The sequence below is a fragment of the Microcebus murinus genome, chromosome X (genome assembly GCF_040939455.1).
Source record: "Microcebus murinus isolate Inina chromosome X, M.murinus_Inina_mat1.0, whole genome shotgun sequence".
Classification (NCBI taxonomy): domain Eukaryota; kingdom Metazoa; phylum Chordata; class Mammalia; order Primates; family Cheirogaleidae; genus Microcebus; species Microcebus murinus.
This window is the reverse complement of record NC_134136.1, coordinates 6,876,521-6,888,734: the sequence shown is the minus strand read 5'-3', so window position 1 is coordinate 6,888,734 and position 12,214 is coordinate 6,876,521. Positions and strand designations below refer to the sequence as shown.

The 12,214-nt window shown below is 42.4% G+C and overlaps 1 protein-coding gene across 1 annotated transcript; it reads right to left on the bottom strand.

Annotated features, from left to right (window-relative positions):
• Window positions 1–231: 231 nt before the first annotated feature.
• CDX4 (caudal type homeobox 4) lies at window positions 232–8,895 on the bottom strand. Its single transcript, XM_012756092.3, has 3 exons — window positions 8,391–8,895; window positions 1,934–2,079; window positions 232–438 (listed from the first exon to the last, which is right to left on the bottom strand). The coding sequence occupies exons 1-3, from the start codon at window positions 8,893–8,895 to the stop codon at window positions 232–234; spliced, it is 858 nt and encodes a 285-aa protein (XP_012611546.1).
• Window positions 8,896–12,214: the final 3,319 nt, after the last annotated feature.

The following is a 12,214-nucleotide window of genomic DNA, read 5'->3' as shown; positions in this document are numbered from 1 at the left end:
TTACCCCTAAGCTTCCTGAGTGACTGACATATAGCATAGCACATGACAGGAGTTTTCTTGGGATAGTTTCTGACAGTAAGCGTCCCCTAAATTATCTTCAACCCGTTGCACATCCACCTGTTCCAAATGCTGCCCCACTCGAACTCCCTTGCTGATATCTTAAAGATGAAAAAGACACTGGAAAAGACACCACTAAAGAAAGGGTACTTTCCGTTTCTCTTTGCTTTTCTTTCATTCAGAGACTATGACCTGCTGTATCTCAATAGGTTGAAATTCACGGACCGCAGATGGGGTGGTGAAAAAAGTGTTAGGCAGTTCCCCAGAGCTGATGGAGCCAGAGTCACTTTGCACTGAGCCTCCACTATTCTCAAACTGGGAGATTTTCTTTTTGATCATTTTTCTCTCCTTGGCTCTGCGGTTCTGAAACCAGATTTTCACCTGAAACACAAAAAGCTTTGTATTTAATGGGGCTACATACTGAATGCAGTTAACACAATGATTGCTAATATTGTACAGGTACTTTGGCATTTACAAAGCCCTTTCATATGTATCACTTCATTTGAGCCTTACCACGACCTTGTGAAGTATGCTCACTTAACGTATATAAGAAAAAAGCTGAGACTCAGATAGACTAAGTGCCTTGCAAGAAATAAAACCGAGAGCAAGTCTAGGGCTACTGACTGACTCTGAATGCAATGCTCTTTACATTCCACCTCACCCACCTCCTCTGTTGCACAGGTAGAAATAAATAACGATACAATGCCAAATGCTAAGGAGTACCAATAAGAAGGAGGGATTTATTTATTTTATGTATTTTTTATTTTGAGACAGAGTCTCACTCTGTTGCCCAGGCTAGAGTGAGTGCCGTGGTGGCGTCAGCCTAGCTCACAGCAACCTCAAACTCCTGGGCTCAAGCGATCCTCCTGCCTCAGCCTCTGAGTAGCTGGGACTACAGGCATGCACCACCATGCCCGGCTAATTTTTTCTATATATATTAGTTGGCCAATTAATTTCTTTCTATTTTTAGTAGAGATGGGGTCTTGCTCTTGCTCAGGCTGGTTTTGAACTCCTGACCTTGAGCAATCCGCCCACCTTGGCCTCCCAGAGTGCTAGGATTACAGGCGTGAGCCACCACGCCCGGCCAGAGAAGGGATTTAAATAGCAAAGATAATTAAATCAGTCACTAAGAGAAACTTCCTAAAAGTAAAAAATTAATGAAAACAGAACTGAGTGAATGAGGGTGATGAAATACTATATTTCTTGATGGAGATGAAGACCAGAGCAATACCAATGTGCCTTTACACATGGAAAAGCAAGCTGCTTGGGTTAAGGCAATACATTAATGGACTTTACAATTCTAGAATTCTATGATTCCAGGATTACTCCTAGACTTAAGTGAAAAAAACATCAGGTAGTATATAATTTCAAGATTTGAGTAAATGGAAACTGTTGATCCTTGTCATGATTTAATCTTCATTGAGCACTCACAAAAAGCTAAATTTGAGGCAGGCATCATAGAATTATGTAGACTATAGAAAATTAAATTAAATTTCCAACACTGAATAACTTAAAAACTTGGTTCAGGTAGCAGCATTGGTGTCCAGTTACAGTTGGAGTTTTACTAATATGAACCAGATAATTGCCAAATCTCCACTTCACACGTTGGTTGTGACTACTTGGGGAACGAGATCAAAGTTTTGACTTGTTTGACCAACTCCATTGGAGTTATAATTCCTCTCCACCTCCTAAGCCCTTATCCTTTGCTTCCATACTCACAAGGTGCACAGGTCCAACAGGATGAAAGTGGGCTTTAGGAAAACTTAGACAATGTCTTGGTCCTCTGTTTTGCCTCCATCTCTGCTTATAGACTTCCCTAAAACTTCAGCATATTTAAATCACTATATGGGACATGTTGGATGTACTTCTGGTATACCTGTCTCTCAGAAAGGCCCAGGTTAACTGCCAGCTCTGATTTTCTTCGGATCGTGATGTATCTATTACAGTGGAATTCCTTTTCCAGCTCCAACCTTTGATGATCTGTGTAAACTACACGATACTTTTCTTTTGTCCTGGTTTTTCCTGTTAGGGAAGAAAGCATTGCATTTAATCGTATTCTGCTTCTTTGGAGATTGTTTTGGTTGAAGAAATCATAGCCACGCTTCCTACCTTCATCTATTACTTTAAAATATAAAGCAAGTATATTTTTAAAGTAAATATTCATAAGTCTATTTCTCCATTAAATACATTCTCATCTGTGGTCATGATATCAGTATATCTCTGTGTCTATCTGTTATCATCTATACATATAGACATCTATCTCTAAATCTGTATCTCTCTGTATATATGAAACCACCATCTCTCTAATTAATGTTTCTCCTAAAATGATCAGTCAATCACAATCTTTCTACCATTGGCCTACTGTTACATCAAAGCATTAAAAATACCCAATGGGCACACATTGGCACAAAGAAGTTTAAAGGACATTGGAAAACAAGAAGGGAGGTGGATGGGAGGGGAATGAGGGATAAAAACTTGCCAATTGGGTACAATAAACACTATTCTGGTGATGGGCACACTAAAAGCCCCAAGTTAAGCATTGTACAAGGTATCCATGTAATATTTGTAACCCCTTAGTATTTTGAAATGAAAAAATAAAAGATAAAAAAGTGAAAAAAATGCTTAAACATTTAATCCATGATTTTCAACTTCTTTCCCACTTACATTGGGGCATAGCATTGCAGTAGTAGCAACATCTATTTATACATGCACTTCCTATTACATTTTGTGCAGTTCTTTCATACTATTTCCCATTAAACCTATTACCTACCTTCTTGAATCATGTAGAACATGTCTTATCCCCAGTTTATAGACAAGGAACCTGAGGCTCAGTGAGGGTTAAGTAAGTGACTTTGTGCTAGTGAGCTGAGGAGAGGAGACCCAAACACATACTTTTGACTCCTATTCCAGTGTGCTAAATGTTATTCCAAGTTTTAACATGCCGAGAAGCATAAGAATGGCCCAATTGTGACAAACTATTTTGGGATCCTTACATTATAGTTACATATACTCCTCAGACAGAATTTGGTTTTGATAGTAATTTAAAAAGAAAACATTTCCTGTCACTTAGCAAATTCTATTTCAGAATAACCCCATTACTTATTAGAACAAATAGTTTTTATATAACAGTCTTAAGCCAATTTTTATTCCCAGTGTATTGACTAGGGGAAGGAGGGGTGTTGACTTAAGCAGAATAGAGTGAGTATTCCATGCCCTTTGAAAGAATATCCAAACATTTGCTTTGTGTTACAACATTTAACTAATTTCTCATGCCCTCCTTCAAATAGAGTTGTATTCCTCCTTTCAAATTTTCCAAAGGTAATTAGGAAGTTTCCTTTTCTTTTCAATTTCTCTGACCCCCTCCAGGATCTTCCTCCTTTTTCTCTATGGCTTTTGGAAACTCCTTCTGATCTTCCCTGGTTGTTTTTGATGTGAAGTTTTGGGGGGCGATCAGTAGGACAAAGCCTTCTTTAAAGTAGTTACCTAAACTCCATTGAGGTGTTAAGATGCAGCACAGGCCTAACAAAGGAGCTACATAGCATCAGATTCCATCCTGAACTCTCTTTACATTCAGGAACACCAGCCAATTGGTTTGGAATTTACAAGCCCTAAACAAATGTCAGACACCCTTTCATCTCCAGGCAAGAAAAAAAGAGAACATGAATGTAGAAATAATTTCTAGATGAGAGATATATTTTATGATTCAACTAAATGGCTGAATAACTCATGGACTTATGAACTAAATAAAATCTCTCCCCATTCCCATTAATGGAAAACGATGAGGCCCAGTCAGTTACCCTACCTTAAAGTCCCAAATTTTGAGCTGATTTTCTGAATCTAAACAGAAACTCAGGAAACCAGAGGTCTAGCTTTTGGTTATTGCAAAGACAAAATTTATACATGGGAACAAAGTCAAAACCTTGAAGTTTAATTTATTTCCAGAACCCCAAATCTTGGGATCAAAATATATCTTTGAAGAGATGTTTCCTAAAATCCTTCCTAATCTTAAAGTGATTGAGTTTTTAAATTCTAACTTGAGGCAGAAAGTTTTAAAATTCAACTTGTGTGTGTGTCGGTGTTTTCTGCTCTTTGGTGATCAATAAATGGAACCAGACTTGAAGAACTCTGGAAAGGTTGTAGTTCTTCCCCGCCCCCATTGGTCATAAATTCCCCTCTTGCAGTTTCTTCTGAGGACAATAAAGTCAAGACCAGGCCTCTTTATTTGCCATGAAAATCCTCACCCTTTCCGGCAATATAACCCCTGAAGAAAGGAGGCATGAGGAAGAGCCTGGCTGCATATCAAAGCCATGCGTAGTGTTAAAAAGAGTCTGTTGCCCCAATCTGACAGATAAGACCTAAAACCCCAAGAAGACAGAGTTCAGGGGAAAATACTGACTGCACAGTTTACAAAGAGAAAAACAATTGAATTTCCTGGTGCTCTTTTTGTGTCCCCCTCCTTGAACTGTCTCCTCCCACACCATTTTCTCTTCCCCTCACATGATGAAACCATATTAAATGATGAAGGAAGTTTGGACATTTTCAGGCAAAGCATAATGTCCATACTTCCATGCCCAAGCAACAAAAAAGCACTAAGAGTAGTTATTTTTATTGTTCAAACCATTCTCTTCTTCCAGAGACTATGACATTTCTGAGGGTGAGGGACTCCCTTCTCAGCTGCTGTTGTGAATTTCTTTAGGAAAGTAACAAAGTCTAAAATATATTTGCTTTCTCCCCAAAGACATGGACCAACCTCTGTAGTTTAAAATAGATGGAGTCCTTCCCATTACCCAGCAGACACTATCTCCCCAGAGTTTGCAAGCAAATGTCATTATATATGGCAACTTATTATCACACTAAATGAAATAAAAATAGTGCTCGTTTGAGAGACTGGCTATAAAAGGGCTGTTAGATAGAAAATCACTCTCGAAACCTAGGGGTTATGATAATGATAGTATGGGGGTAAAGATGATGAAAATCAATATTCTTCTGCAGGGAGTATTATGTAATGGACCCCACCATGATGACTTTTACTTTATGGCAACTCTTCACTGCTTTTATCTAAAAATTGCATCCAAATTCATCTTTTAAAGTTGCCCAGTGAAATGAGCAAAACCAAGGAAGACAATGATAAGCCTCAAGAATTATTAAGCAACTCATTTTATAAAGTGTCCTAATTGAATAAAGCCTTTAAAGTATAACTTCCTCAGTTTTGTCCAGTGGTTTATGACAATCAGAATCAGAATCAATCGTTATTTCCTCCTCTACTCCTCCTTCCCTCCCCTAAAAAGAAAGCCTCTTTCCAGCCCTGTTTAGTTACTACCTTACTAATGTTTAAAATATGAAAATGCATGAAAATACTTAACTTTCCATACACACTTTTCTTTTTTTTTTTTTTTTTTTTTTTTTTTTTTTTTTTTTTTTTTTTTTTTTTTTTTTTTTTTTTGAGACAGAGTCTCACTTTGTTGCCCAGGCTAGAGTGAGTGCCGTGGCGTCAGCCTAGCTCGCAGCAACCTCAAACTCCTGGGCTCGAGCGATCCTTCTGTCTCAGCCTCCCGAGTAGCTGGGACTACAGGCATGCGCCACCATGCCCGGCTAATTTTTTATATATATATCAGTTGGCCAATTAGTTTTCTTTCTATTTATAGTAGAGACGGGGTCTCGCTCTTGCTCAGGCTGGTTTTGAACTCCTGACCTTGAGCAATCCGCCCGCCTCGGCCTCCCAGAGAGCTAGGATTACAGGCGTGAGCCACCACGCCTGGCCTACACTTTTCTATCAGATTCTTTTTCGTATAATCTTTCAATTGAAATGTGTACTGGAATAGACCAGTGTTGGAACTAAATGGAATAGACATATCTAACTTTTAAATTAGACTACTTTGCTCTCATTAGAAAATCAAATGCTATAATGGTCACTAGGAAATGTTTTCTGATTGCCCCTTAATATGTACATTCTTCTTTCTTTAACTTAAATCTATTTAAAATATTCTTCATTAACACTTGTACCCCCATAATACACTAAAATAAAATAAAAAATAAATAAAACATTCTCCAGTTATAGAAATATCTTTCATTTGATTATTTTAATCAGAGAGAGGTTACTTTCATTTTGTAGTTCATCTATTTGCCTCTCAGCCATAAACCATGTGTTGTCCCACAATATTACAGAGTGAAGTAGAAAATTTAGGAGGATCTGATTCATTCATTCATTTAACAAATATTTATTTAACTATGTGCTAAGCATATAAATGGGTACATTGTGGTCCAGTGACGTGATCAGCTTAATTGTTTTGTGGGGCTTATATCCTAATATCTGTGAAAAGGCTTCAGTGAATCCATGAATCTCCTGAAATTATGTAAAAAATTATTTGTGTGTATGCTTGTGTGCTTTTATGCATTTTTCTAGGAGGAGGGCCTGTATTTTGTATCATGTTATTAAATTGTTGCTAAATGTGCACCTTAGGCTACAAGAATATAGCAAAAGGATAATTTTCATATATAAGACATTAAAATGAAACAAAGGTTGAATTTAACAAAGCCTCATCCATAGGATAGGCTGCCATGAGTCAAAGGGGCTCCAATATCACTCAATTTTAAACTTCTCATTGAAATTGGAGAGAAAATCTTGTGAAGGTGGTAAAGTTAAGTCAGGATTGAGGGTTTAGCCAATGATGAAGATGCTGCAGACTAAGGAGGCCCCTTCTAAACTTCCCCTGGGACCAGAATTACCCAAGAGAGAGGCTCAGGCTAGTGAAAGTAAATGCAAATGGGAAACTTTTAAGCAGATAAACCTATCATAAACAGAAAATTCATGGCTCAAGATAATTTCTTTTGTCCTTTTTTTTCATTGTTCTCCATTGCAAACAACATGTTAGTGACTTTCCTCTTTTAAAGTGTTTCAAAACATAATCCCTGAACTGAGAGCAGCTACTTTTCTGACTTTTGTATCTTTTTGCTGATTGTTGGGGTTTAGTGAATGGATGTTAATTACAACCCCGAGATTAGATGTAATAAGGGCTCTAGGAATGCCTTATCCTAACCTCATTTTCTATTCTACTTAGCTGGCGGAGTCACCCATATATTTTTTTTAAAAGTGCAGATTTACCCCCAAAAGCTTTAAAGTATGTATTTAAACTCTATTTTTAACTTGGGATTGCCACCCTAGTAATGTTCTAATCAACTGGAACTCCCTCCTCTGGCTGAAAGTTCTCCTAATGGTAAAAGTGGGTCCCTTCCCATCCTCCTCCTGCCTTTGCTTTTCGGAGGGGAGAGAAAATGCAGAACTGTGAACAGGAGCATAATCATTGTGGACAAATGCTATTGAAATGTCTTTTCCTCCCCAGAGGGCTGAAAGTGATAGAGTCGAATTTTGCTAATGACAGGGAGTGAGGGTTGGAATAATAAGAACGTGGTAAACGAACTACAGACAGCTGAAAACAAATATCTCTCCCCCCCCCAAGCCCCCATCCCCCCATCTCTTGCTAGTCGGCATTGGGCTGGCAAGACTGTGCCTTCCCGTGCGCTGTCGCTGTCGCAGAATTGCATTCAGCCCCTCCGCCTGGAGGAGTCCTGCCTGGATATTTATGAGGGCTTTAATCCACTTAATAGTGCTGGGGCTGATACTCGCTCACGCCCGGCAGGTGTGAGGACTGCGTAGTGTATTATGTGCCAGCTCAGTGCTATAACCTTCTCGACCGCCTCAATGCCATCGGAAGAAGGCAATGTACTTGAGGCCAACGCGCTTGTGCCACCTTGGACGAAGGAAGCTGGAGCTTCCTTCGGAGGACAGGGTGCGAGACCCCTTTGCCTTTGGGCCTTCGTGGCTAAACTGGAGGGTCCATTGCCAGCCAAGCACCGTGAACCTAAGTTGAACGCCACCACTTTTTGCGGGGGTGGGAGGAACGGCCCGCCCGGATGGGGCAGGGTTTGGAAATGGAGCAGGCTGGCAGCGGGGCCCGAACCTCGGGACATCTGCGCTGTCCTCTCGCCTCATTCACCCGCGGAGCTCTCCCGTGCATCTGTTTTCCCACTGGGCAACTACAGGACTGGATGTCGATCCTTGCGGCTCAACATGCCCACTGTCCAAGCGCTCACTCCTTTGATCGAGCAGCGAATGGCGAAAAACCACCCATAGGGTAGGTGTAGTCCCAACTGCCAAATTTAGCGAGCTTTGAGCCCAGGTGCACGCGAGGGAGCTACCTCATGGCCCGGGCAAGCAGGCAGAGGTCTCAGCTGACTGTCCCAGGAGACGCCTGCGAAGTAGGACGGCGGGCAAGCCAAGAGAAGTAGAGAAGGGAGGGAAGGACAGTGTGTGAGCATTGCAATGCGTTACTCACCCGTCACCTGCACGGACTTGCGCATCCAGGCATAGGGGCTGTGGCGGCTCCTGCTGGGGGAAGTGGCGTCTGCGGTGCCCGCGGCGTCGATGGGGACTAGCGACCGGCCAGCCGGGCCTGGCAGGCAGCCGCCGCTACTCCCGCCGTCTAGGGGCCCCAGGTTGCTGTAGTTGGGCAAGTCGAAAGCGGCGGGGCTCGAGGTCATGTCGTTCATGGGCACTGTGCCCATTGTACTGGACGGCCCAGGGTGCGCGCTCCAGTCCTCTCGCGGGGGACTGTAGGGTGCGCCCCAGGCTCCCAGGGATGGCCCGTGAGGGGCCATGCTGGGCATATGGGGATACCCCACGTAGTGAGCGTAAGCCGGGGCTGCAGCGAAGTTGGAGGCTGGCAGCGGACTCCCGCCGCCCCCAGCGCCGCCCGCCCCAGCTGTGCCGCCGCCCCCGGGGCTCCTGAGAGTGCCCGGGTACATGCCTGCTTCTTTCTCCAAAAGGCAGCTTCCGTACATGGTGGCTAGGACAGAAAGAAGGAGCTCCCTAAGCCATCCTGAGTTCCAAGGCCCCAACCCGACTTTGAGAAGCAGCGGAGAATAAATCTATCAGCAGGTAGTTGTGCAGCAAGCTCCTCTGCGCCCCTAGACTACTCCGTCCCACGTTTCCTACCCCCGACGGTTTCCAGGTGACTGGTAGCCCTCTATAGATGGGCCACCAATGGCTGGGCTGACGTCAAGGGGCTTCAGGCTTTTACATAGCATTTGCATTCAAATGAAGGGCCATTCCACTTTCCCAGGAACTTGTTCACTCTATGCTCCCTCTCCCCCAAGCTCCTAGCCTTTCTGTCTCTCTGGTCCCCATAGTATCAGTCTCGCGCTTTTGGAGGCAGGATCTCCTCCAGGGATTTCTGACCAGCTCTTTCCAAAGTCTGAGAGGTGAGCAGAAGCAGGGCAAAGTCCTGTTCGCTGGGATTCAGTCTTTACACCGCAGCCGCCGCCTCCCTCTCGCCGATCTGCCCAGGCTCAGTGCATCTTTGATCTCTCCTCTGCACACATTCCCTGGTAGGGGTTTCCACACGGCACTCGCCCATGTTGCCACTGAAAAGGGCTCTCCCTTCTCCTCCCTACACCATCCCCAAGGAGGGTGGCTTTGTTTCCAAAGGCAGAGATTCATTCCACAACTATATACTGAGTGTCTACTGTGTGCCCCGGGAATTGTCTAGGCACTGGGCATACAGCAGCGAGCAAGGGACAAAAATTCCTGCTCTACCCTTCTAAGGTTACATTCCAGTAGATGGCAGGCTGAGTTAATCAAATGTTTTACAAATATGTGTAAATGAAAGGAAGATAAAGATGGTAAGTTATGAAAAAGAGTAGGAGAGAAAGAGAAGAACCATGTGGATAGTGGTCTTTCATATTTTCATGTCGATCCACTAGTCTCAGGTGTCCCCTTCTGCCAGGTATGGCTTCTGTCCCAAAGCCAATGCCCCAAAGGGCAAGAGCTCTCACAGTCTCAAATCCATGACAGCTGCAGCAGACTTGAGATTTCCTTTGTAAAGCTTCAATTGTTGGAAAAGATATGGGCTTGCTAGTAGATTCCAATGAACTCAAGATCTTGCCTCAAAAATCCAGGTCACCTCCTGTGTTCCTCCTCTCCACTTCCCTGTCCCCAAGACCTACTACAATCTTTACTCCAGGCTGCTTCCTACTCAGGGAATATGCTTTTAAAAATGTAGATCCTAATAATACCTATATTACAGGACAGGATTTACTGAGATAATACACTCAAACTGCTTAACTTAGTGCTTGGCACGCAGTATGGGGCCACTGCATGTAAATAGCTGTGTCACCATTAATTCACTCAACAAATATTTGAGTACTAGGTGCCATTCTGTGTATGGAGAAATCTGTAGTGAACAGACAAAGCCTCTAATCTTATTAAGATTATGTTGTAGTCAGGAGAGACACTAATAAGTAATTAAATTTTATGGTATGTCAGCAACGAATGCTATTATAAAAAAGAAAAAGCAGTGGAGGAGGATAGGGAATGCTGGGGGTGTTTTAATTGTCAATGTGGTGGTCTAGGAGGACTTGACTCAGAAATGGCATTTAAGTAAAATATGAAACAGTTAATGGAGCAGTGTCTCACACCTGCAATCCTAGCACTCTGGGAGGCCTAGACGGGCTGATTGTTTGAGTTCAGGAGTTGGAGACCAGGCTGAGCAAGAGCAAGACCCTGTCTCCACTAAAAATAGAAAGAAATTAGCCAAACAACTAAAAATAGAAAAAATTAGCCGGGCATGGTGGCACATGCCTGTAGTCCCAGCTACTCGGGAGGCTGAGGCAGGAGGATCGCTTGAGCCCAGGAGTTTGAGGTTGCTGTGAGCTAGGCTGACGCCAAGGCACTCACTCTAGCCTGGGCAACAAAGCGAGACTCTGTCTCAAAAAAAAAAAAAGTTAATGGAGTAAGCAATGCGGAGAGAGGATCCAGATAGAAGGAACAAGTAAAAAGAGAATGCTTGTCTAAATGACAAGGAAGACGATATAGCTAAAGCATATATGGGATCCCGAAGCTAACGGGGAATAGGCCATTGTAAAGATTCTGGGTTTTGCTCTAAGTGAGGTGGGGAGACATTGTAGGGTTGAGAGCAGAGGAGTTACATGATTTGACTTAAGTTTTGACAGGATTGCTCTGGCCATTGGATTAAGAAATAAACTGTAAGCAGGCAAAATAGAATCAGGAAGATCAATTAAGACTACTGTAATAACCCAGGAGAATGACAGTGGGGGTGGACAGAAGCGATTGGATTCCATACATATTTTGAAGCCTGCTTCAGAGAACATGAAGGAAAAAAAAGTAATTGGTCAGTATAGACCAATTAAAGCCTGGTGTTGGGGAGAAGGGACTAACGGTCAGGAAAGTAACATACCCACAGGCACTTTTTACACACTTTTATTTAATCTTTACAACAGCCCCATGAGGTATTTATGATCATTCCCATTTTAGAGATGAAAAGACTGAGGCTCAGAGAGGCAATACAACTATTGAAATGCACACAGCTGGTGCGTGATAAAGTTAGGTTCCAATTCTAGGCCATCCTGATTGCAAAGTATGTGTTCTCAAGTTAGTACCAGGCTAAATGTACAATGTCAGGGCTGAGGCCCGAGGCTTGGCTTCTATTAATATTTTCTTTCTCTGGTCAGGCTCCCAGGCCTGGCATTCAGAAGTCTTCACAATATAGACCCAATTACCCTTGTATTATTCTATTTCACCTATTATATCCTGAGGGAAACTAGGTGCTACCTGATATTTCAAAAAATATGTCAGAAATAAAGCACACAGAGGACCTTTAGAAGTTAGCTAACCCAATATTATTTTATATATGAGGAAACTGAGGGTTTGAAAGGGGGAGGTAATTAATCATTAGGAAAGTGAATGACAGAACTGTGATTCAAACTCAGGTCTGTTGACTACCAGATCAACACTCTTTTCACCAAAAACACATATTTTTGCATGTGCAGTTCCCTTTGCCTAGACTGTTTCTGTCCACAATCCTCAAATTGTAGAGAGAAAAAATTGTTCAAATTCTCCCTATTATTTAAGGCTCTGCTCAAGTACTCCCTTCTTCCTAAAGCCCTATGTAGTGTATGTTTTTCCTCTCAGAAAGCACTCTTTCTCTTTTCTAAATCCCATTACCAACTCCCCTTCCCAACTGACACTATTTGTCTGCTTTAGAGGTAAAAATAAAACAAAACAAACAAAACAAACCCCAAACAAAATCCCTGCCTTATTTGAGGCCTTATCTGAATCTTCTGGGATCTGAGCACCTTAAAG

Excerpts from the sequence above, each read along its gene's own strand:
- CDX4 (XM_012756092.3), bottom strand. The coding sequence starts at position 8,895 with ATGTACGGAAGCTGCCTTTTGGAGAAAGAAGCAGGCATGTACCCGGGC. Across the intron at positions 2,080-8,390 it reads CAAGTCCGTGCAGGTGACGG|GAAAAACCAGGACAAAAGAA; the intron begins GTGAGTAACGCA and ends CTTCCCTAACAG. Across the intron at positions 439-1,933 it reads TGGGCCTTTCTGAGAGACAG|GTGAAAATCTGGTTTCAGAA; the intron begins GTATACCAGAAG and ends TTTGTGTTTCAG.